The sequence below is a fragment of the Chlamydotis macqueenii genome, chromosome 26, assembly GCF_036417535.1.
Source record: "Chlamydotis macqueenii isolate bChlMac1 chromosome 26, bChlMac1.mat, whole genome shotgun sequence".
Taxonomy (NCBI): domain Eukaryota; kingdom Metazoa; phylum Chordata; class Aves; order Otidiformes; family Otididae; genus Chlamydotis; species Chlamydotis macqueenii.
The window spans coordinates 5,530,525-5,556,214 of NC_141581.1; the positions used below are offsets into that span (position 1 = coordinate 5,530,525).

General features: G+C 42.6%; 1 protein-coding gene across 2 annotated transcripts in view; it reads left to right on the forward strand.

Annotated features, from left to right (window-relative positions):
• The window catches only part of ARHGEF18 (Rho/Rac guanine nucleotide exchange factor 18), a 45,628-nt gene extending 24,913 nt beyond the window's left edge, over positions 1-20,715 (forward strand). For both annotated transcript variants that reach the window (XM_086767147.1, XM_086767146.1), the window contains 20 exons: positions 1,033-1,096; positions 4,197-4,341; positions 5,152-5,264; positions 5,417-5,557; positions 5,994-6,244; positions 6,963-7,088; positions 8,337-8,454; positions 8,859-9,107; positions 9,932-10,008; positions 12,041-12,219; positions 12,613-12,704; positions 12,997-13,185; positions 13,826-13,963; positions 15,036-15,157; positions 15,606-15,662; positions 16,361-16,408; positions 16,989-17,456; positions 18,037-18,364; positions 20,054-20,176; positions 20,268-20,715. In XM_086767147.1, coding sequence (XP_086623273.1) covers positions 1,033-1,096; positions 4,197-4,341; positions 5,152-5,264; positions 5,417-5,557; positions 5,994-6,244; positions 6,963-7,088; positions 8,337-8,454; positions 8,859-9,107; positions 9,932-10,008; positions 12,041-12,219; positions 12,613-12,704; positions 12,997-13,185; positions 13,826-13,963; positions 15,036-15,157; positions 15,606-15,662; positions 16,361-16,408; positions 16,989-17,456; positions 18,037-18,364; positions 20,054-20,176; positions 20,268-20,428 — 3,189 coding nt within the window. In that variant the 3' untranslated portion in view covers positions 20,429-20,715. The remainder of the gene's footprint in view (positions 1-1,032; positions 1,097-4,196; positions 4,342-5,151; positions 5,265-5,416; positions 5,558-5,993; positions 6,245-6,962; positions 7,089-8,336; positions 8,455-8,858; positions 9,108-9,931; positions 10,009-12,040; positions 12,220-12,612; positions 12,705-12,996; positions 13,186-13,825; positions 13,964-15,035; positions 15,158-15,605; positions 15,663-16,360; positions 16,409-16,988; positions 17,457-18,036; positions 18,365-20,053; positions 20,177-20,267) is intronic.
• The last annotated feature ends 4,975 nt before the right edge of the window (positions 20,716-25,690 follow it).

Consider the following 25,690-nt stretch of genomic DNA (forward strand, 5'->3'; position numbering starts at 1 on the left):
CACGTAAGGTCACAGGTTCATTTCAGATAGCTGTCTATCTGTTGGGTTTTTATGCTGCTCTTGGTTTTGAAAAACATTTCCTCCTCCTTATAACTAATTATACTCGAGGGAGTTGTAGTTTGTTTTAACCTGCAAGTGTTGATGGTTTCGGAGACTGATAGCAGATTAGGGAGTACCGTGAGGGGGAGAAGAGAGAGCAGAACAGCTCAAACCTAGGCAATTAGAGGTTAGAGGAAGTGCTTTCAGCCCTCGGTGCTTTAGAATGTAACTCTTTTGAGGGCAGAAATGTTCTTGTGGGGTTTTTGAGATATACTTTTAAACTTCTTCAGGCATTGTGCATTTTCCTCTTAAACCTAAAAATTCACTTGCTCTGGTGCTTTCATTCCTACTCTTTACCATCTCTCAAACTTTCATGGTTGAACCAGCCCTTGCAAACCACTCCTAAAGAGAGCAGAGAGGGAGCAGGAGCACAAAATGATGTGAGGAGTGATGTCAGAAATGAGATCCTCAGCGTGAAGCCAGGCTCCCAAAAAGCTGTTTGTAACAGACTGTATTACTCACAATTTCTCTAAGATGCAAAGAAATTAAATATCTCAAGGAGCTGTAATATCGTAGCGTTGTAAGAGCAAGAAAGTTGTGCAGATTACCAAAGATGCAATTTTAAAATCTAAATTTTGGTTGAAACTGGCTGGATTGGTTTAGGTAGTATTTCTGCAAACTAAAGGGCAGCACAGTGTAGGTGCAGACTGTCTACATGAAGGGTTTGCTTTCATTTGATGACTTATTTATGATCACAGCTGTACTTCAGCTGTAACTTCACTTTTGGTTCTGTTCCAGTCTGGTTTACGCTTGGTGGGATTTTTATGTGAAGTGTTAATGTCTATATGCCATTCTTCTGGAATGTGGAGAAATGAAATCCTTTACACTTTCAGTGTACAGCTTCACTTAGTGCTATACGACAGGAAAGACGTGATTCATTTGGGATGGGAAGTTTGGTCTGTGTGTGTAAGAATATTGTATTTTTTCCTATAGCAGAAAGATTTGCAGCACCGACCTTCTGGATCTCCGCAAAGTTCGCCCCAGTGCATTTCCCCAGGTTTGTACTAAAGAATGATTTCTGTGCTCAAGGCTTATCTGTTCGATTGTATTTTTTTCTTTAATATGTTTTAAAGGCTATACACAGTGTGTTATTGAGGTATAGAAAAGGTCTCTTTTAATAAGACGGCTTCATTTTTTTTTCCTATTGGGAATGGCTTAGAGGCTCCTAGCAATCTCCTGTGTGTTTTTATCCTTTTATCTTTTTATTTTTCTTTATACCTTCTTGCTGTGTAACCTCAAAATATCATGGTGAAAAGGGATCAATAAGCTAGTTTTTCATTGATTGTCTATTCTCTGCCCTCTGAAAAGACTAGAACTGTGAACTTTGTTTTACATCAGATTTTCATAATTGTCTATTTAAAACTTGCCTGCAGCTAGTGGTTGCTAGAAATCTCTAAGACAAGCTAGCACTAATGGTCTGAACATAAATCTTTGTTGAAACAAAGTGGGAAAAGGGATCTGGGAGAAGAAGAAAAAAAAAGAAAGAGCAGCTCTATTGCAGCATAGGCTTTGAAATACCTTTTTGCTACTGGAACAGACCATTGCAGCCACAGGTGTATGATTTAAATGGCATTTTAATTTGTAGATGTTCCGAGGTCTGCGTTAGCAGAACAGGCTTCTTGGTGTTCAGGTGACTGACTGTAACTGGGGCAGAATTGTTTTCTGCCTTGTACTTGGTCCGTTTGGTTGTTTTGAAGAAACGCAGCTGATGTGAATGTCCCAGCAATGCTGTGTGTCTTTCCTGTGTTTTTGTGGAGTGCCATTTGGTCTGCATGGCAAGGCGAGGCGTACTTCTTTGTGAAACCATCCTTACCACGAGGTAGCGCGAAGGGAATAATCGCTGTAAGAAAATAAGTGGCTGCTTGCATTGTGAAGAATGGTTTTGTGCATTTAGGGGAAAGTGCAGAGGCGAAAATCAGAAACAATAAGGAATAACGAAAATGGGAAAAGTTGGCTGTGGGGCTTGTCGTTGAAACAGCTCTGTGGTATACAGTCTGGTCTGGTGTGATAGGTTAACAGCGATCGATACGGGCTCTCAGCAGTGTGCAGACAGTGCTAATTGAACTCAGAAAATGGCTTTTGTTGGTGCAGACTCTGCTAGGCAGCCAGTACTTATTTTCCGTAGTCAAAAGCAGAAACTGGAAGTTAAAGGAACAGCTAATAGCATGGGCATTGTATGTCTTCACCCGCAGTGTAACGCTGCGGACTGCAGGGCCCCATAAAAAAAGCCAAAGGTATTGTATCAACATAAAAAAGAAATACATTTTAAGAAAGGTACAAACTGTATTGTTTGTGTCCCCCCATCCCGCTCTCCATGTTTTGCCTCTGGAGATTTTGAGATTTGGCCTGCCATTGCGAAACAGAACTTCATGTTCTTGGCTTGTGGAGCACAGAAAGAGAATTTGATGGCTGGTGATTTCAATACTTCCCCAAATGGAAATGAGAGGGCATTTGTTATTAAGCCTTTGTTTAAGAATTCCACCTTCACAGATCTTGCTAACGCCTACTGAGTCTCCTCTTTCGGGACAGCGGGCTTGGAGCTCATCACTTGGAGTTGGTGGAAGAGGACTCAGTTTCCCCTGTTTGTTGTAGACTGAGAATGCGCTCTGTGTAGCCAAGAGATTTCAGACCTAAATGGATCCTGGGAAAGGTATTTCCAGCAGGAAAAGATGTGGTGATATAACTTCTATCAAATGTCATTGATGAAACCTGCCCTGCCGCCCTCGTACAATTCTAGTCCTCTGTTTCAAGGAAGGTGAAAGGAGAGACAAGCAGATGTAGAGTATGGGATATCAAGAAATGTGGAAAAACCTGTTTTCTGAGAAGAAATTTGAATACCTTTATTTAGCTGGTTTTGATTGAGCAAGGCAGAAGTGGAAGGAGAGATGGTAGGTAGTGGGGGCACACCAAGAAGTGCAGACTAAGAAAGGGGAGCTTTTGGGGCTGGGGAGACACCAGTGCTTTTACAAAAAAAAAAAAAAGTGGCAAATTGGCGATGCATAAACCTTGGCTGGGAGCTGGAGACCCCCTTGGTCTGCTACAACAGCATGGTCCTGGAGCAGCCTCCCAGTCCCAGTACTGGAAGAGGAGTTTGGTCTGGGTGTAAGACAAAGCTTCCTTGCAACGACAGAGTCCTGGGTTCAAGGATCCATGAGATCTCTTCCACTCCCATGTCCTTAAAAGCACTTTGAAAAAAGGGCAGCTGCAGACCTTGGCAGTGATAAGTTTTAAAGATTGGCTGGCTGATTCATCGTCTTTGACTTCCCTGAAGCTCCTTTTTCAAAAGGATGTATTTTGTCTCCTGTGCCTTATCATTCATTACAGACATTAGTGCTAAATAATTGTATCCATTTTTTATAAGTCTATTACAGGCTTCCATGTGTTGTGTAATAGCGATTCAAGTTTTAAATATCTTTCCAGTTCACAGCCTGTGTAGATTTAAAAAGCATTAAAAAGCATCAGTATTAAAATTAAATTTAGCCCTGGTATCTATTACATTCCGTGTGTGTGCATGCAGATATAAATCACCGTGTAGCAGTAAGTATTGCAAAGAACTTGTGGCTTTTATGTGATCTCAGATTTTTCTTGTTTGCCGTGAAATGTTCTGTGCCCTTATACGGTAGGGTGTGAATAATTGTGTGTAGGTTCTGGTGTTTTACTAAAGGAGAAGATACTTGCAATTTCCACACTAAATGGGCACAGTAGGGACCAATTTCCTGCACTTCAGACCTGCTGATTTAGCCAATACAGTAAGTTAAGTGGCAGCTTTACATTTCTAGAAGGATCACAGGTAGTATAAAAACAGTGCATCTCTGGGGCCACTTTACTGTGCCAAGTCTGAGGGCAGCCAGCAGTGAGCATGGGGAATACAAATTCAAAAAGCAGCGGCAGAAGCAATGCCATTCCGGCTCATCCTGAGCTGTCTTTTTGTGGTTCCTTTTCGAGAAAATGGAATGAGAATGTTTTTTTGGACAATGAGCTCTTGACGTCTAAGATCCTGTCTGTTCTCCGTCCGCATTCAGAGAGAGGTTTGAGAGCAGACGATCTGCAGTGTACGCCTCATTTTCTGAGTACCAATTCGATTTTTGCCTCTCTAGCCGCTTCTTTGAAGGAGCAGCCCCGAAATCTTCTCCTGGGACCGGATGGCACCCCAGTACTGCCACGGAATCTCGGTATGACTATCGCCCAAAGAGGAAATTCTCAGTCTTCATTGAATACTGCTGGAACTGTTAATAAATTTGGGTGAGTAAACCGCTTTTCTTCTAGTTCACTAGCTTCTGCTGCCTCTCGCCCACCTCCCCCGGTGTGAAAAGAAAAACAATTACAGAACTAAAGCACGAACTCGTATTGGCTCTCAAGCTCAAAAGATATTTATTGAGCTCTTATTGCTGAAATTAATTTCCCTGAACAGTAAGCTATTTTGTCTTTGTTTAAATCACCTTGTCTTTAGTCCCTCTGTACTGTGTCATGAAAGATAGATAAAATGGGGCAATATTTGAGTAGCTCTGTCGAGTTTGTGCTTTTCACGGGTATGTTTGTCTTCAGACTTGTTGAAATTCAGCATTCAGAGTTCAGTTATTCTAGATTGTGCTAGTTCTGACTAGTGTAGGAGACAGCAGTATTTGAAATTGCAGGATACCTTGATTAAAATAGTAAACTAATTCAAAACAATCTGCTGTTTAAGTAGTAGTTTACTTTTTACGTGCTGCAGTTATGCTCCCTGCTCGGTGAAAGTGCCCTTTGTACTCTGGACTGGCTGTGGCTTGTCACCAGGTGGTATCTTTTAAAAGTCATACCAGAAGTTACATACTTGCTCCTGCTGCTCTAATTAAAACTGTAATATTTCAGTGGTGGAGCTGCTAAATGGATCTGGCTGTTTAAAGTTGGAGTGCGACGACAGCTTTTATGTATTTATTTTAAGTTAACGGCACTGTAGTTTAGGAAAGATGCTTGTTAAAGCAGTTGTATTTTTTTCTGTCTGTGTGTCAAACAACTTACATAAATGTTAATATTCTGTTTTGGTGCATTGGTCTAATTTCTTTGGCCGTTTAGACTGATTTCAGGAGACATGGATGAAGGGGATTCAGGCTTTATAAAATGTAAGCAGCCTTCAGATGACGTTTTCTCGCTTGCACCTTCAACAGCAGACTCCATTTTTCTGGAAGGTATGGAATTTCTGTGCCTTTCAGGATTTTTTTGCAACTTCTTACACAGTCTGAAAGCAGCACTGAGTTGTTTTTGTTGTTAATGATGGTAATGAGGGATATAGTGGGAAACAGTTTAATAACAATTGAAATTGCATGTGCTTTTGGTCTAGATGCGTATTCTGTATCCCTCCGGACTGAAATAGAAACAGATGCTCATGAGTTTGAGGCGGAGTCTTGGAGTGTTGCAGTGGAACAGTCTTATGCAAAAAGGCAAAAGAAAGAAGTTATAAAAAGGCAAGATGTCATTTATGGTAAGAGTATTTGTTTTTCTTATAACTTCTTATTTCTTAGTGCCACTGTTTTGAAACAAAGCAGAAGTCATTGATTTTACTGGCTCCCATTTTGACTCGTGCTTGGAAGCTAAAACTGAGTGAAGATTTCAAGTCTGTTACATTTTGTAGTGTGCATAAGTCCTCCTATTGATGATTTTAAGCAACCCATAGTTTTCAGTATGCCTGTGTATGCAGAAAACCCGGCTATACGTTTAGGGAATAGCTCAGTTGCAGCTGGGAGATGTCATTGAGTAAGTAGGGCCAGTCACTGGTTGGGAGATTAAAAGGGCAAATTTAGGGACCTCGCATCCGTGATGCAAAAGGCGGTGGCTTTTGGAGCCGCTGTTTTATGTCTCACTAGCCACTGTGCAGCATATAAATGACTTGTGACTTTTTTTTATTTCCCCTTGCCCAGAACTGATGCAGACTGAAATGCACCATGTTAGGACACTGAAAATAATGCTGAAGGTATACTCCAAAGCCATGAGAGAGGAGCTGCAGTTCCCAAATGCAGTCATCAACAAGCTCTTCCCCTGTGTGGATGAGCTGCTGGAGATGCACGGGCAATTTCTGCTCCAGTTAAAGGAGCGACGGAAGGAATCCTTGGAAGAAGACAGTGACCGAAATTATATAATCCAGAACATTGGAGATCTCCTGGTTAAACAGGTGTGAATTAAACTCTGCCAATGTTGTTGACATTATTAAGCTTCTAAAAAAGCTAACTGGAAGGTTAAAGTGTTATGTAAGGGTTGTTTTCATACTGGGTTTAAGGTTATCTTCCCAGTGTAATGTGTCAGCCTGACTCCCAGGAACGTACCTGGTGACAAATAATACGAGATGTTCATTAACTGTTCTTTGGGCACGTGCGTAGGCATGTCGTAGGATATGTGACCACGGATGGTTTGGTTCTATTTTCCATGTGTTCCAAAAGTAAATAACATATTCCTGGTGTTCATCCCATACACGGCTCTCCTGCATTTAATGCCGCGCGTCTTGGTTCTGACCTTTTAAAAATACAGTAAAGATCCTTTGAGCTCATTACTACGTTAGCACCCATTCTGGTTTGGAGCGGATGTGGCAATTTCTTTCGTATATTGTGACCATTTTTACAGTCCTCAGTCTTTTTAAGTGCAGAGGCCCAGAAATCCTTTTAAAAACTCTCATAATGACAGCCATCGTTTAATATTTAGTTATCTACTGGTATTCCAAGCTCACAGCTGTCACACTGCATAAATTTCTCATTTCTGGTATAGAAGAAATTGAAATATTGAAGAAATGTCTCAGAAATCAGTTACTGTAAAAAACCATGTTAAACTTGGGCCTTGCAGTGGAGGTAAGTCTACGCTTAATGATTCATGTCTTTCATTTTTATATTTCCAATTAGTTTTCAGGTGAAAATGGGGAGAGAATGAAAGAAAAATACGGTGTGTTCTGTTGTGGACACAATGAAGCTGTTAGTCACTATAAAGAGCTGCTCCAAAGTAATAAGAAGTTCCAAAACTTAATAAAGGTAAACAACAACCAGAAATCTTCCATTTTTACTGTGCGAAATATACTTGAGTGCTTTAGGTTTTATTTTGTCCTTGAAGATCTCTTAAATTGCAAATAGCAGAGTTAGAGGCATGTTCTCCTTATTTGATGGGTTGTTAGCTTCTTGTATCTCGGATCTTTTGAGCTCTTTGGACACAAAGCCACAATTAGCAGGTGTTAAATTTGAGGCAGGCTCTTGAGACCACACAGGACTGGGGAACGGAGTATTTGTTCTGTTCCTGGCTCTATCGTTGGCTGCCCTGCTGCATCACCATCGTTGTCAATTGGCTTGATAACAAGCTAGATCAGTGATAAATGCTGTTGATGAACTACTGTAGAAAAAAGCAGGTGCTCTTAGTCTAGTCTTGCCCGCTACGTCATCTTTCCAAAACCAGAAGATGGGCTCCAGGGTGGTTTGTTTATCTGCTGTACACTGTAATGTGCAATTAATAGGAAGGGCTGAAGTACACGGCCGAAGTGGAAGTGTGTAACCTGAATCTCAGATGGCGAATGCCTAAGTATTCTCATTTTCCAGTCGTCAGTAAGTGATACTGTGTGAACTTTCCAACACGGCTCTCTACTTCCAGCTCTTCTTAACTAGGCGACTTCAAAAGTGAGAACTCTTTACTTTCAAGGAATGAAATAAGCGCCCAGAGTTTTAAAATATGCAGCCTCAGTCCACGTAAAGAAAGATCGTGGTGCTGTATTCTGCTGCCAGGGTTGTGCCGTGCCTGCAGTCAGACTGACTACTGGGACTCTGGTGCTTTACAGCCTCCCTTTCCAAACAGCAATGTGTTTCTGTAGATCAGCTGGTGAACACGGTGGTGAAACAAACACTTGGTTTATTCATTATTGACAAAATCTGACTGTTAGCTGCTTGGATCTGGTTTCAAAAAGACAGTATTTTTTTTAAGTGTTTAGGGACTGATCCTATTATAAAAGACAATCAGTTACAAATAGGCAAACAGTTCAGATTTGGAACTTTCTCTGCTTGACTCTAGATTCAGTTAACTGTAATTCAAAATAGTACCTAAATTATTTTTCTAGTAATCAAAGCAATTTTTTTTATATCATCAGTTTTGCTTTAGTAAAAGAACGCAGCTAATCTTGTGGTGCCCTGCCTAACTGTACAGAAGTGTTTTGAGACAGAAAATGTGTGAATGGAGGGGCGAGGGAGTTAGGTGACCAATATATGCCGTGGACGTGATGGGTCTGGTTTGCGTTCTAGAAAATCGGGAACTGCTCCATTGTGAGGAGGCTCGGCGTTCAGGAGTGCATCCTTCTGGTTACACAGCGCATCACCAAATATCCTGTCCTGGTGGAACGTATTATTCAAAATACAGAAGGTAGGCTGTTTAATCTTTCCTAGATGTCTCACAGTTGATTCCTGATCCCTTTTTCTCATGTGTTTTGCATATTCTCTCCTCACATAAGGCAAGCAGGCTGCTACTGCCTTATACTTGCTTTCTCGCTTCTTTGTTAGCTGAAGATGCCGTTCTAGATGCAGCTCCAGTCTTACCTCATCAGAGGGTCAAGAGCAGCGTTCAGTTTCAAGTCTACAATCACAAAAACATAGCAGTTCGTTAGAGATTTAGAGCTTTAGGATATTCTATTTTATTTTTAAAGTTAAGCTCTTAGGAAGTACTGGTAGATGTTCAGTATGGAACCTTCTTGTTCAAATACGTTTGGGTGGCTGATATCTTGCATTCCAGAGTTGAAAATGTAACCGACTGCTACTCTTTTCTCTTAGGTGGGACTAAAGATTATGAAGAGCTGACCCAGGCCCTTAGTTTAATTAAGGACACAATCACTCATGTAGATGCCATGGTAAATGAGTGCGAGAAGGGGCAGCGCCTTAAAGAGATTATGCATAAAATGGAGTTAAAATCATCTGGGAAATGCAAGAATGGGCTTTTCTTCCGGAAGGATGACATGGGACAGAGGCGGCTTCTACTGGATGGGATGCTGTACTGGAAAGCTGCGTCAGGGCGACTCAAAGGTGAAGGACCAGGAAGGGGAAAAGCACAACTAGGAAACAAGATCTTAATTTTTTTTTTAATTTTTTTTTTTTTCTTTTTTTAGTAACTGTTTACTGTTTGTTACTGATTGATTGAGTATAAAATAAGATGACAATAACCCCCTTGTTTAATAGGATATTGGAGGAAATAGCACTTGTTCTATTCTTGGCTTGTCCAATAAGCATCTCTATAATGATGCATGATAAGTTCCTTATGCTGTTTGCTTATTATCTGTCTGATCTGCTTTCCAATGCAAGAGGGAGGTCTTCAGAGAGATGACAGAGCTTTGAGTCATCCTGCGTTATCTTGTGCGAGCTCGGGTTCACACTTTGAAAGATTGTGTCGTGTCAGCCCCATGACACCTTCATTCCCCGTGTCTCTTTTGCCAGAAAACCAGAACAGTGAATATTTTAACAGCTTCATTGCTCAAGTGTTCACGGGGAAGCTTCAACAGCACGTAAAATACAGCCAAGAGCTGGTGCTACTATGAATGTCTGCAGTTCCAGAAGAATCTTCTGTCGAGGGAGACATGTTCCCTTGTGAGTGTTTGAGTCGATGTGTAGGATGCCTGTGTAGGTGTTTTCAAGCTTTAAATCGACTCCGTTTGTGCTGGTTCTGCACCACTGCAAGCTGTCCGTGGACAACCCAAGTGGAAGGCAGTAGCAGAGCCAGTATTGCAAATGTTGATGTGCTATTCCCTGATCGGCAGGAAATTTAAGTCAAGTGATTTTTGAGTCTGGACTAGTCTTTCTGCTTTAAAAATCTACTTTTTTTTTTTTTTTTTTTTCCTCTCTTGTTGCTGTAGATATTCTGGCAGTCCTGTTAACTGATGTTCTGTTGCTCTTACAAGAAAAGGACCAAAAATATACATTTGCATCGGTGGTAAGTATTGTTCTCCTTGTTTAGTACATTCGCTTAAAGTATCTATGAAAGTGACAGTAACTACAGAGGAAATGCAGTTAGAGATGTGACATACTTGATATGGTAGGTTCAGAAGGAAAATTAAGTTAATAAACCAGCTGGCTATTATAGAATCACTCTTTCTGAAGCAGTTCTGGTAGTTGTTGAAACCCTCCTGCTGTCTCAGCGCGAAACAGCGTTCCCTTGCATGAGCTGGTTTTAGCTGCCACATCTGCTGCGGTTTTCTGATACCCTGGGCGTTTTCTGAGGTTCACTGCTTCTCCTTTTGTTGTGCTGTGAACTTCCCTTTCACTGCACTTCGTTAGGCCGTTGTTTTATACAAGTCTGATATGTTTAACATGCTAGAACTGTGCTTTGAAGGCACTCGCAAATAAGGTCTGCTGCTGTTTGCTAATGTGCGGGGAAAGAATCTTCCATTTCAGTTAGGGAAGTGGTGACCGTGGTCATAGTAGCCTAAGATTTACTGGGGGCAGAGAACTTTCATGAAGGTAAATGTAATAAGCGCTAAATGCAGATGTAATTACTGCAGCGCTCTAGAATACTCAGTGGGTTAGCTTGCTCTTCTAGGGCATTTCCACAGGTATCCTCAAAGCAGTTAATTGTGTACGTTCTGTCCCGATCTGGTTCGGTTATGGCTGTAATAGAATGAGTGACAGAAAATATTTTATGTAATTGGTTTTTTGGGTGTATTTTTTTTCAAGACATTAACATTAGAGCTGAATTCTAATGGCAAAAGCTATTTTGGTGACCTCAGGGCTGTAAAAGCAACTGCTTTTCAAATTACCTCCTTCTTCTAATGCACAGAATGGGAGTACTTTCACAAACCAGGATGGCTGGAAGTTATTTTCTCTTGAACAGCATTAGGTGAATCTTTGAACAGTAGTTCATTTGATGGCGTTGACTCTGACGGACTAATTTTGCCCTGTTTTCCAAAACACATCTGAGCTATGAGCAGAAGAGCAAGTGGACAGAGAGGAAAAACACAGTTACTGTACAGTGTCTCAGCTCTTGTGGCAGTTCTCCGTGACTGCTGTTGCCTTGAGATAAGCGTGAGTAGCTTACGTCGGGGCTGAAGCGTTGTTCCCAGAAAATGCAATCATGCATATGTTTTCTTAGTCAGTGTAGCTGTTTCACTGCAAAGTCGTGCCCTCGGTTATACGTCCCCTAGACCTTTCTTTTTTGTGAGCACGTATCATACAGTTGCTTTTGACAGTCCCCAAAAGCTGATCTCTGCTACATGGTGGGTTTTTTTTTCCCCTCCAGTAACATGCTCTACAGTTGCAGACTGATCTATTTTTTTTCATCTTTGTGTGTACAGTTTGTTTGAAACTTAGATATCACTTTTCCGTGGATAAATCAAGCAAGTGAGAGGAGCAAATGGATCTCCTTAGTGGTTCTCTTTTTCCTGTGACCTCTGTTCATGGCTTGAATTGCAGCACAGCTGCTCAGAGAAGTTGGCAAAACCTAGTGTTCCTGATGTCTGTTTCGCATTTCAGTTTTATCGTCACTCTAGACCACGCTGTGAAGGTTCAGCGCTTACAGAGAGCTGTTTTCTTCGGGGGAGGATCTTTCTAGGCTGCCTATATTGGACCTGTGCTGTGCGAAGCATAGATAGGTTTTTAGTAACTAATATCCCTCCTGTAAATTTGTTTCATTGCAGACTGACAGCTAATCCAGTTAATCCTTGGTTATACAATATACTGTCACCTTGTTTTATTATTCACAGGGCCCGATGGCACACTGAACACCTCTGTGTTATGGTTTTGTTTCTTTTGTAGCTAACTTACCGACTTAGAACATCTGACGCTTCCTTTTGTTCTCCTCTTTCACTTCACGTGTCATTAAAATATGCTTTAATATTCAATCAGGTACCGAGACTTCTTGGTTTTGAAATGCACGTTCTTCATTCCGCGGTTTGATCTGTGGTTGATGAGTAGCAATATGACAATATCAGAAGCGTAATGTGAAGAGGCAATTATATTTTGTTTTACAGGACTCTAAACCGCCAGTTATCTCATTGCAGAAGTTGATTGTAAGAGAGGTGGCTAATGAGGAAAAGGCAATGTTCTTAATTAGCGCTTCCTTAAAAGGGCCGGAAATGTATGAAATTCACACAAGCTCGAAAGAGGAGAGGAATTCCTGGATGGCACACATCCGCAGAGCTGTAGAAAGGTAAATTATGAGTGGAAGTGGGAGGGCTTGATTTCTTGCTCTCTGTCTTCTCTTTGCAGACCTCATAGGGGTAAATTTATTGTAAAAATCCGTTTGCCTATCCCTAAACTTTCCTTGTAAGACTGAAGCATGTGATTCTGTTTGTGTTTGTGGGGAAGAAGCCACTGATAAAGATGTAATAAAAACAGCCAAAGACTATTCTGCTTTTTTTTAAAAAAATCAACAAAAAATTTGGTTCACTGATGTCAGATGCAGCAGGGCTTTCGATAAGGGAGAAGGATCGACACACAAGATAAACCATGTCCTAGGCAAAAGCTTCAGGCTGAATCCTGGGATGGTTTTAGGCTATCTAACGTGCAAATCAAACATATATCTGTCTCTCCCTTTTTACAGCTGTCCTGATGAAGAAGGAGGAACATTTAATGAACCTGAAGCAGAGAGGAGGCTGGCTGAAGCAAGAGCTGCAAAGTTAAAAGATTTTCAAGGTAATGACTTAGTTATATATTCCACGAACTGCTGCTCAGCACCGTTTGTGATTTATGACTGTCTTATTCTTTTATCACATGATATGATCAAGTTCTCCTTCGTAAGTCTTTCAAGGTGATGTAAGGTTGAAATTTTAATAAGTTTTGTATGCTTCACGAGTCTTCCTCGTAACTGTTAATTAAATCTCTGCATTTGATGCTCTGATCATAAAATGAGTAATAATCTTCCAAATTGAACGTTGTACTCTGACAGTGATTAGGAAGGCAGAACTGAGTTTGTTTCTTCCTTTAGAGCGTTTGAACATGAAAGATGAGCTGATTATGCAAAGTCTAACTGAGAAGCAACAGATTTATCTAGAAATGTCTGAAATGAACGGGTTTGAAGACCATTCCCAAGGCTCCCGATCTCGGCTACTTTTTCGGGGGGATATCTCAGAAAATCTGCAGGGAGAGGCTCTTTTGAAGTCTGCAGTGACAGAAGGTAAACGCACTGTTGGAATGTGCATGTGGGGCTGGGGATAAGCACGTAAGGTCTAAGTACAGATCCTGAACATTCTGTAATAACATAATACTTTTATGTAACACTGGTCAGACTTCCTTGTTCTCAGAACCAATCTGCCAGATAGGTAAGGTGCACCTGTGTTTTTAGGTACAAGACCTTCTCACAGCTTGGATTTTTCTTATTTTTAAGGATGGAGTTTTAGGATGAGTCTATTCAGATGGGTAACTGAGTGCTCTAATAATACACCAGTCCTGAAACATAATATGATGTGGGAGTTGTATATTAAAATAACCTGTCTAAAGATAGTCTATTTAGAAAGAAAATAAGCACAAACATAATTTTTATTTTTGGGAGGGGAAAGGAAAAACCAGACACCCAGGGCTTGATAATCTAACTTACACTCAAGGAAGGTTGTCTTTATGTGTGCAATATGAAGAGCCTGTCCTAAAGAGCAAGTCACAAAGGAAAACTCATCTGTGCTGCAGGAAGTCTCTCAAACTGCCCAATCTTTTCATGTACTTGATGGGTGATTTTTTTTTTTTTTTAACTTGTTAGCATGATGCACTCGTCTTGCTGCATAGATGTGGCTGTTTACATCGCATGTTCTCCTCTTTCCTAGCTGAAAATCTCCAGAACCTTATCTTCACTCACTTAGGCAATGGATCCTGTCAGCCTGAAGATGGCACTGGGTCGGGACTCCCCAGGAGAGCAGAGACCTTTGGAGGATATGACAGTAGTCCCTCCGTTTCAAATAAAAGTAAGAAAGGGGCCGTTCAGCTTTCTCCTGGGCTCTTTGCTGTGTTTCTCTGTACAGAGAATGAGATAAGAACAATTAATTAAATGGGGCTCTGGTGTGAGGAGCCTTCACCAGGCTCTAAGGGGGGATAAGGGCAGGCTTCTAGCGCGTGGAATTATGTTGTATCGTTTGCTTCCGATGCCAACACTAGAGAGCAGAGTAGGGCTCTCAGCTGCCGTTATGCTAAGGGCATTACCTTAACCAATACTTTCTAATTACCAGAATTCCACACAGAATTTTAATTTTTTTTTTTTTTTTTTTTTTTTTTTTTTTGGGAGGGAGGGTGGTGGGGATGACCTAAAAACCTAGGAAATTTGAATTCAGCTGCCTGCTTTTGTTATTGAATCATGAAAACTTTTTTCACTTTCCTTTGTATCTGCACAATCACTAAAGGGTTGCGGAATCCTTAAATAATATACATTTTCCTTTTGGCACAGATGTTTTATCAGTTAGGTAATGAAATAAGTGGAAATACTAGATACTATTTATCTCCATTTTTCCTTCATGTATTTGTTGAAAAATAAAACCATTTATTTCACTGCTTGTTAATATCTAGGATTCTTTCTGTTGTCTCTGAGAAGCTATATGTGTCTGTCACGCTATGGGTGCTTTCTACAGTATGGTTTCCATCTCCCCCGACCTCCTTCCGCGCTTACAGTGGTGCTGCTTTGAACAGAACTTTTCTACTTAAGAGTTCCATTTATGAGCTTGCAGTTCTGGTAGCCACAGATGATCATTTTCATGCATACGTTGTGGTTGCTTCACTTAAAATAGCATAACATAATTTGAACTTGCTCTCCCTGTTTATCTTAACCCACTCTCCTCAAGTCTTTGTACTTTTTTGAGCAGTCCTGCTCATGGCTGTTGTCAGCTCTTCCGCCTTGAATCACCGCAGATAAGCCCTGCAGTTGCATATTGGTTCTGATTTCAAAGTCTTTTTTTTTTTTTTTTTTTTTCTGCTTGCTCTGTTGGGCAGTGAGTTTTCACAGGCCTTGTGCTGGTGCGAGCTGCTCATATTCCGCTCTTCTTTCAGGTGGTAGTTTTAGGAAGAACAGTGGTGGTGACCAGAGACAGTGGGACTGGAGAGGTCCTGCAGTGAGCTCGGATGTGCAACTCCATGACCTCCCTTCTGATGCAGAAGAAGGATCTCAAACCGTATGTTGGGCTTACACGTGATTTAAACGCATTTCCTCTTGCTCCTCTTCGTGATAGTGGTGCAGAACGAATCTCGCAGAGTTGAAAGCTGTAGTAGCTGGTACAGCTAGACTGTAACAGAGACCTGGCTGTCACATTACCAGACTTATCAAGGATGTTTTGCAGGGCAAGTTGCTAACTTAGCACTTGAGATGTATGATAATTTGGTTTTATATTTGTTCATTTGATGCTATACCATTAACGCTGGCTTTGATCGCCACGCATCTGTTTCAGCCCGGCCTCTGCTTCAAGTGTTTTTGATATGTGTCCTTCTGCGTATAGGAGCGATCTCTGCTGCAGCAGTAATCGCTGTTCCCTAGTCAGATGAACCCTTCCAACTTGTTCTGGCAACACTACCGGTCCCTAACAAGTGTCTCCAGTGCAGATGTTGTTTTTGTCCTTTTTACAGAGTGACGTCGCAAGAGCAGATGACAGCAGTGGTTTTCAGCCCACCGTAGAGTCTCAGGTATGTTGCTTCTGTTGTCAGGAAGTCTAATGGCAAATAGCCAGATTATAATAATAGCGTGCAAAACCAAAACAAATTTAAAAAAAAAAAAAAAAGGAAAAAAAAAAAACCACAAAAAACCTCTCTATTTTTAATGTCTGTGGAACCACAAGCATATTAACAGCCTGTACCTTACGCATAATGCATTCTGACTGCAGAGATAAAAGTCCCGTTAGAAAACAAAGATGGGTTCTGGGTACGTAGGCACACATTTCACAGAGCTGGCTAACTGCTTTTCCTGCGTCTTCGGAGGGGTTGCATACGCTCAGCTCCCTGACAAAATGTGCCTCTGAATCCTCCGTGGGTGCTGTACCTGTGTAGTGATTCAGTGCTGGCGCATGGGAGGAGGTGACCCTTAAACAGGTTACGTGAGGGAAAGCGATGCTGAAGGTTGCTGCCTGGAACCGCAGTGAGGTTTGCTGGGCGCTATCTACATCTGTGCAGGGACCGTACGCTGAAATTCATCGTGCCTGCGTGTTGCTCTGGCGGCTGTTACTGTGTTAGAGTACTCTTGGAGCTGTGCTTCCATTGGATGTGGTTTTGTACAGATACTGTTGATTTTTTTTTTAAAAAAAAAAAAAGTCCAATGCATCAAAACAGAGCTCTGATCGAGTGTCTAATGTCTTTTTTTTCCCCCCCCTGCCTCCCCTCCTCTTCAGCTTGTCCAAAAGATACAAACGCTGTTACAGTTGCTCTTCAATCTTCAGGTAAGCCACTGTTTGCTATCCCAGAGGTTTGGCAGACATTAAATGTAATAAATTCATGCAAGTGTGGAGAGGAGCTACCTTGAAAATATCCCTAAAGCTAGAGTGAAGTGTGGAATGTAGGACCCGAGACTCAAGGAAACGAACAGTCTGCTGTTTTGAAGGAGGTGTGAGATCTGTTGTCTTGATTGTTTCCTTTTTCCTGCTCACTTAAATACAGTTCCTTTGCTGCTTTGAGCTCAGGCTGCTCTCTGTGCTCATTTCTTCTTAAAATTGTCATTGATATACACATGTGTGTATGTGTTAGCTGTTTTTACTGTAACCTTGTAACCAGCAATATTTGTACTGGTCCGATTCAGTTAGAATTCTAGGTGTGAGAAATGTTCGTTTTGACATGTGCAAGCATAACTTATTTGCTCAGCCATCTTTAGAGCCCTGTCAGTCACAACAGGCTGACCGAGCTGGAAGTTAGATCTGCTCTTGGAGACAAAAGTCACCAAGCTGGTAGATGCTGTTGTCTTTTGTTTCGCTGCGCGTGTGTTTTGAGCTCATGTGCTTTATGCTGAACTTCTTTTCCCTGCAGGCAGTGATATCTCAGCAGGACAGCTACATTGAGATGCAACGAGCCACCATGGTGGACCGGGAGAAGCAATACCGGCTGCAGTCTACGCGAGGCAATCTGCTGCTGGAGCAGGAGAAACAGCGGAACTTCGAAAAACAAAGAGAAGAACTGATGAATGTACAGAAACTTCAGAACCAGCTGAAGCTGGAGCAGCAACGCCTGGAACGGGAAAGGAGTCGGCAGCAGAGGGAATTTGAAAGCACGGAAGCCCGGCTGCAGGAGCGTGAAGAGGAGACTCGGCAGCTGAGAGAGAAGTTGAATCAGGAGAGGGAAGAGCTCGAGAGGCAGCGAGAGGCCTATCAGCATGACCTGGAGAGGCTGCGGGAAGCTCAGAGAGCAGTCGAGAAAGAGAGAGAGCGTCTAGATCAGCTAAGGAAGCTGAAGAAGCAGAACACAGTGTCAGGCACATTTTCCCCAGAAATGGGACAGGTGAGGAATTTGTTTTCTTGAAGTTTTATTTCTGTTAACCTGCTTGCCTCTGGATGAAGGATGCCCCTTTTGCAGCACTAACCCACGTTTGCTTTTTACTGGGCTCCTTGAACCATCACATGAAGTAGCTGGTGGTGGCTACTGTCAGATCAGAGCTTGGCAGTTCCCCAGTGTCTGTGAGAATCCACGCAGACATTTGGTAATGAGAATTATTTTTTTTTTAAAGGTGAAAACAGAGAATAAGTTATTTTTGAATGTGGCTGGCTGAGGATTTTTTAAGTACAGGCACTGCCCTGTTGCAGGCAGGTGATTGCAGGTGGTGTGCTACCGGGTAGCGTTCTGTACAGTTGATTTCTTCGCTATGTGTGACGTTAAGCAGTCTGGAGCGCTGAGGTTCATTTCGGGGTTCAAGGACTTGCACTCTTGCTCTTGCTTCTGTTTGCCAGCGTGCTTTGGGCTTCGCCTAACCTGTTGTGTTTTTCACTAGGAAGTGCTTTATGTTTTCAGAGCGGTCTCGCCTCATTGTATCTGAGAGGGTGAAAACACCCGTTTGACTTAAAATGCCTTTTTCTTCACACAGAACCAGATGCTAAGTCATTCCCTCAGCTTCAACGGAGAAGGGCTTGAACCATCGCCGCCCGTCTTGAAAACCTCGGTGAGAGTGAGCGTCTCCGGGATGGATTACCTGGAACGGCCAGACTTGGTTCGTAGGGACAGTACCACCCTGGAGAATCGGCCGGTTCTTGCATTGAAGAATGAAGTGCCAATACATCTCCTGAGTGCAACTAATCAGATCCAGAAGCCAGCTGCAGTCCAGCAGCAGATTCCTACGAAGCTGGCCACTTTTACAAAAGGAAGCAAAGAGAAAGGTGGGAAGAACAAAGCATCTCATAGGACGGACAGTTCAGGTGAGTGCATTTATTTAAATGCATTGCTGATCTCTGCCAGCATCACAGAGAGGTGGAACACTGTAGTTTAAACCCGCGACTGCCCGTGTGGAACCCAGAAGTTAATACGCCACAAATTGTTAGTGAGCTTACTGCAGGTAGGAGGCTCTCAAAATCCTTCAGTTAGGAATGTGTAACTGTTGAAATTGAAATATAGCCCAAAGGGATGGTGTTGAAAATGGATTTCTGTAATACAACAGGACAGAATGATGGTGAGAGGTTGCAAACCTGGGTGTGAAATCTTCTTGGCTAACTGCAGTGTTAAAGGAAAAGAGCAAATGTTTTCCTTGTTCTGCGTGAGTGAAACGTTTTGAGGCTGGCTCACCCTTTTCTCGCTATCTGTCCAGAGTTGTAACGACATTGAACGCGGTGCCTTTCTTAGCACCAGTCACCCGTTAAATACCGATCTCCAGGCCAGAATTGAGATGCTGTCTGCATTGCAGAGGTGAAAGGGGATAATTTTGTTAGAAATAGAAGCAAGTAAAAATACAGTCACCCTGTCCCAGTGTAATTGCTGCTAGTAACTGCTGGGTACTAAAGCAGTGATCTTTGCCAATGACAGACACGGTAAAAACCACTTTTTATTTCTACCACTTAAAATAGCCTTGCTGCCAGCTTAGGAGCATGGCCTATAATTTTAAGTTTCAAAATTCTCTTTTTAGCTTTGAATAGGATTCAGAGTGGCAAGCTTACCATCACTACTGCAGCGGACTCGGGGCCAAACCTGTCTAGGGAGGGGAAGGGGAAAGTCTTTTGCACGTCATGGAAACGGCTGTCTCTGTCATGCCTGAAGTTCAGTAGAGTTACAAACCTGCTTATGTTTTTGCACGTAAATGAAGCCTGATGTCCTCTTACCCTGAATACCAAATGCTGCTAAATGGGAAAATAAAGCTCTAATACCACATCTCCCCAGGTTTATTTTTAATAGTTCTCGCATAATGATCGCTGCAGTGGAAATGTACTTAATGGTCTTTTTCTGGAGTTTATATGAAAGTACGAAACGCAAATATATTGGTCTCTATTCTCTCGTGGGAGGCGTGCTCGTTATGCCCATATATAGGTATTAGAATGAAACGGAACAAGACTTTCTGTACCAGAGGCAAGATACTGTGTATTGAATTTGGGTTTTGTGACATGTAAGGAATGTGCACTGAGAGGAGCTCTTTGGACCCAGAGAAACCGTTTCATGAATTGCTTTTATGGCTGCAATCAAAGAAACCGACGGGCCGTAACGCCAGAATCGGTGCGCTCTGCTGCTGGGCAGCTGTGGGACAGATGGAGAGCAGCGACAAACGTTCATCGCAGTTCTGCCCGTTAAAAATCGCGCAAATACCCATTGCTATTTGAGTGCTAAGGACAAACTTTTTTTCCTCTGTTCTGCTTTATAATACTAGATTTTAAATTTGTGGTTGTCAGGGCCTGCTAGTAACTGAATTAGAAGTCCTCGAGGAAGAGGAGAGAGAAAGAACTCACAGTCTAGAGGACTGAAGCAAAAATTTAAGTAACTTGGAACAGAAGCACCAGCTCTTTGTGGTATAGCAACTTCCTTGGATATGCAAAAGTGTCCGTAGAGCGGGCCCCAGCATGAAAGTGTGACATTTGTGAAGTACTGCTAGCCTCAAATACTAATTTATAAAATATTTCCTTTAGCATCTGTTGATCAGAAGCAGCTGCTTCCCCCCAGGCTCGTTGGACGAGATGAGGGTGTCCTGAGAGGCAGACGATCGGCAAGCCCAGTCCTCCCGAGCAGCCAGACTGCTGCATTCCAGCCAGGTATGCCTTGGCCAACGCGCACGTCCCTGGAAGCGCATCAGGCTCCCGGTGCGGTGTCACTAATCTGTTGTCTTCCATTTTTTTTCTGTAGAACTGTATGGCCCTACAGATGCTCAGCCAGAAGCACTTCCATCTGCCTCAGCGAACCTGTTCAAGCCCAATAACGTTCACGTTCAGACCCTGGTGACCTCTCAGCCAAGCCTGTTAAATGTGCAAGACGATACCAGCAAAGAAGATGTAATTTTCTTTTAATTGTTTCCATTTAAAGATTAATCTTCTGACATACTGTTTGGAAAAACTCAGGCCCCGCTGTTCAACGTGACAGACCTGACGTGGATGTCTTTTCACCCCTGCCCTGTTACGACTAGCGAGCACCAGACCAGGATTACTGTTCGACTTTATCGGCTTCTTTGCCAGCAGCTCAGAATGAGGGCGCAGCAGTAACAATTTGCTTTTAAATTCTCCAAACACGGAAATGTATTGATACATGGCGTGGGTATATAAGTTCAGAGCGTATTAAAATGCTGCTGTTTATTGTGTTTTGCTCTTTTCGGAGAATGTACCCTCTTTGTGGGCACCGCCTTGTAAATTGTTATCCTTTATGTTGAACTGCCCGGATTTTTATGTAAAAAATTTTAGCAGTAGGCCCCCAAATGGCTGCAGATTTTTAAATCCATTTTCACAGGTCGGTGTAAAGGATGGTGCTAACGGTGTGTTGATAACCTGTTGACTGGCAAGCCAGTCTCCTCACAGCCAGGCGCGGCGGACGCCGTGATACCTGCTCGCAGGCGCCAGGCTGGCGTCTCTGTTTCTGTAGGGAAGTCAGCAGAGCACAGGCTCAGTGCAAGAGAGAAGGTAAGCTTCTTAACAGAGTCTTCGAGGGTCGGGAGCTCACCTGCTTGTGGACGAGAAGGGTTGGACACGTGAGAATACGCAACGGTAATTAAGAGTTGGACTAACCGCACATTTCATTGGCCGTCAGCTTGCGCTGGCATACCTGGCTCCTCGGAGACACTGAGTCGCTCTCTGTTCGTCAGAGCCGTACAGGTTCCCAGGCAGAGCTTGTGAGTTGGTTCAGAAGGAACTTAGAGACTTGGGTTTTGTTCTTCGCTGAAGACGTGTAAGAAGCGTTTGAATGCAGTAATTTATTGTCTTGTTTGATTTTAAGTTTTCTGCATCTTTTGTTTGTCTGTTAACTTGTTGGGACTTTACTCCAAATACCAGAAGATATCAAAGCTGCTGTTACTGCGGAGATCTCTCTGCAGCACTGTGTTGGGAATGAAGGGAATAAGAACGGTTTGGTTTTTAAATTTTTAATTTTTTTTTTTAAATACTCTTAGCTAAACCTGTGTTGGTTTGGCTGCTTCCAGCTAAACCAGCTTTGATACCTCTTGTTAAATGGGTCAGTTCTGAATGGTGGAATGGTGATGACGGTAAGCGTTCGGTTCAGAAGGCATTATTTCCCTTTGTTGTAATTTGCACAGCCGTTTTGTTGTGTTGTGTTTCTTCCCTCTGTACCTCGGTTCTTTCTTACACACGTCGCCTAGGGATGTGTATTCCAGCGCGTGTGAGCGCGCCCGGTCAGATGTGTTGTGCACAGGAGAGATTGTTTAGAGGGTGTTATTACAGAATTAAAGAAATCAGTATCTCAGAGCTTAAAAACTCGGGTTGATACCTTTCAGAACATGCTGGATAATCGTTTTTTTTTTTCATATTTTTAACTTCTGGTTTAAAATGAATTTTAGCACCAGTGAGTGGAATGCCTGGTCAGTTCTCCATCCAGTTGCGTGGCAGTAGCAGTGAATGGCAATTTTTTTTTTTTTTTTTTGCGGTCTCCTCAAATCCTTGATGCTGTCTCAGTGATTAGGCCCTATGTGATGTTAGCAATGCTCTTTAAGGCTGTAACTTCACTTTTCTCGAACATTTTAAAATTATTTCACTAGTTACAGTGCAGGAAAAGTCACAAATTTTCAGCAGAAAATAGAGGGTTTATTTTCAAGTGGTGATAATTTGGGTTATCGTCTTCAGACAAGAAACTGAAGAATCCAAATTTATTGGTCAGTGGGAGAGGGGAAGGACAAGCTACGAAATACTGAATTGGTCTTAGGGAGCAAGCGCTCCTTGCTGTAACACTTCTTCGATTTAAGGGTCTTTTTCTTTGCGCAGTGATACCGATATAAACCTGGAGCGATGGCACTGAGTTCGGTGAGAGGAAACGCCAAACCATCTGGCTTGTTCCCAGACTGGTGGTACTGGTGATACTCCCCTGCCCACCAACTAATTATCGCTGTGAAATGGGGTGCGCTTCGCTGTAATACCAAAGGACGGCTTGGTAAATCATCAGCATTGCAGAATTCATGGAGCTTTTCAGTGGCTGGATTTGCAGAACCCAATTTAGGGAACGTGGGGGTGTTTGCGTTGTTGTGATACCATGTTGATGAACGTGGAAGTTGTACAGTACATTCCTTTTTTTGCATTCCTAAAAGCTAGGTTGGAGTGGAGGGGAATTGTTCTTAAAATTAATGTTTCTCCTGTAGATGTACGGTGAAGCAGCAAGAACACGCACCATGTTCTCCTCCTCTGCTGCTGTGGTTTGGGCCACTCCCAGTGAAAACTCTGTCCCTATTGCCTTAATTACCAGGTTTTTAGGAGTTTTAGCCTAAGAGAAGTTTCATCAGTGGAATAAACCACCTCAAGCAAAGAGCGATGTCGCTGGATATTTGAAAACCGTTTTTGGAAACATTTATCTGGTTTAATTTTGTGCCTGTCCTAAAGTATGGGAGAGGATGTTCTGTGCGCTGAAGGGATTTATTTGGCTGCTTTCTTCCGTGAAATGAGTGAACTTGAATGTAGAACAGGGACATCTGGATCATAAAGTCTGCAGTGAGATCTTGTTTTAACTGCTCCCTGTCCGGTTCCACACCCAGCGTGGAGGCTCTAGAGGGAGCAGATGCTGCGATATCTCCCTGCCAGTGCAGGTTTCACCGTACCAGAGTAGGGTGAAAGCGTTCGTGGAAGGCTGAGGGGAGCAAGTGAAAGATTTTCTTTACGTGAATAATAGGTCATCTCCTTGCTTTTGCAAAACTGAATCTGTGAGACTGGGATCAAATCACCCCAACTGAGTGAACTAGTTTTGGACTCTCTACTCAAATCTCATTCCCAAAAAAATAACTCATCCAGGCAAATTAGATTGCAAAATACTGCTGTGTCCTGGGCTAAGTCACCTCTATTGGCTGAGTAATATCCTTTCTATTTGACTTTTTGATTTCTTCAGGTAAAAGTTCCCTTCCAACTGATATCTGAGGATTAGCCCGTTCAAAATTCTGTGCCTCCCAGGTGCCTTTTGGCTTCTTCCTGAGCTGGGGTGTGGAGGAAAAATTACAGCATGAGCTTCGAACTGCCTTCTCCTTTGCTTTGTGTCACAGCCTTAAAATTATCGTCGTGTCTGTCCTTTTAGATCGTGGTGGTGTAGTGTAGAAGCTGTTTCTGTGGTTCTGATTTTCAGTTTCAACTCTGCTGTAAAGGCTGCTTCCTCTTTCCCTTCCCGTTCGGCCTGTGGTCGTTTTGTATTTCAGGCTGAGGAGCCCTCCCTACTCACTGGTACCAAGCCCACCTGCCCTGCACGTTCCGTAAGTGCTTTCCCAGTTCCTAACTGTGCTGTCTGTGGGTTGTAGTTGTGGCATGTCCCGCAAATCGAGATTGCTAATGATTTCCCAGCGCGAGGCAGAACAAAAATGATATTTCTAGAGACGCTTGCTCATCGAGGTGATAGTGTTCCTGCAGAGGTAGGAGCAATTCTAAATAATTTGCAGCCAGTTTTGTCTTTGAGTACTCGTCAGATGATCCTGCATGCATGGAGCTTGGTGTTCGCCGTTTGCATTTACGAGGAAAGTTGAAAATTCAGCTAGGAAGGGGTTAAAATACATACTTTGTTTCACTTCTGCTTTGAACTCTGCAGAATAGGAGCTAAGGCTCCCCGGTGCTGCTCAGTGGAGTCTCTGTGTGTTGTGCCGCTGTGCAAGGGAATTGGGAGCATTTTGTTATCTTCCCCAGCAGTTCTCACATTTACAAGAGAAAAAAAAAAAATCTTCTTGACGCCGGGTTGCGCATGTGCTATCCTTGCCTGACCTTCTTCTGAGTGAGTCAAAGAAAAGGCCTCTCCCCTGCTTTCTCTTTTGAGGCCAGACCCAACGTTTTTGTAGCCACTGGTGGCTCCTCATCATTTCCCCTCAGCACGTTCCTCATCAAATACCATTTGCGTGAGCTCCGGTTCGTACCATTTGTGCCATGTTTATAAATCAGTTTTTTATATTTTTGTACTGAAAGAAATCGGAGCACTTTAGAAAAGTGTTTGTCAAATTCCGTTTCTGTTTGTACCTGGAAGGAAATCTCTCATGAAAGTAGACCCTGATGGCGTAACTGTGTGCATCTCACTCCGAGCTGTGAACTCTCTTGATGCTTTCCAGTCTTAGGTCTGGTTTCTAGGCCCACCTTACACTGTAAAGAGCTAATAAATCGTCATGGTCCGTGGTTAAATTGACCATTTTGTTGGGGAAGTGTTCGATCTTGGTTTTTGTTAGGGTGTAAACATTGTAAATAATTCCTGTACTGTTGATACTGCGGTAGCAACATCTTTGTAGTCCTTATTTTATTTGTAAAGTTGATGGTTAAATGTTAATATTCTGTTGAATTGTGCACTCTTGATTAATTGTAAACTTGATCTTAGCACATCAAATGATGATTTTTACAATGATTGCAATGTTTCTCCACTGAAGAATTTCGGAGCTGCAATAGGACTGAAACCAACTTCTAGCAATAAAAAAAAATATTTAAAAACTGACTGCCTTTATACATCTGTAAAATTATTTATTATTTTGTGTTTGAACCGAAGATCAAAGCAGCAGTCACTTCTCACCTGCTTCTCATTTTCTGCCCTAGACAGATGTCGTGTGCCGTATGAACCGAACTCTGACGGTTTTCCGAAGGAGAGCACGGAGCATAGGAGGTGTTAAGTAGAGGATACTGATAGCCGCAGACCTTGCCAGCGTGGTGAGCAGCTAGGAAAAAATCAGCTGATCTCAAAATGTCTGCGCTCAGCATACCGGTGAGAGAGCGAGCTTCGCCAAGTTGCTTATATTTAGCATGAGGTGCTTCGCATGGTGCCGGTCTGAGACATGCCTGGCTCTGTCCCAGACAGTATCGGTTCCCATTTGGAACAAGTATAACAAAAATAGAAACTTTCTCCCTGGTGCTCGTGCCAATTTGGCAGCCCTCGCTCCCAGCACCATCCCATTGCCGCTGGCTGGTACAGTGCTTCCCAGCTCCCGAGTCAGCGAGTTGCATTTCCTGGTAAAATCCCCACTCGTGGCATCTTGGCAAGCTAACCCAGAGGCTGCAACCTCAGATAATTTCTAGATGTTAGAACAGATGCAGAACTGGGGAGAGAGTGGAAGAACTGGGACTTGGATGGGTGCTTTCAAAGGAAGAGCTGTGATTTTTATCGTCGAAATCCTG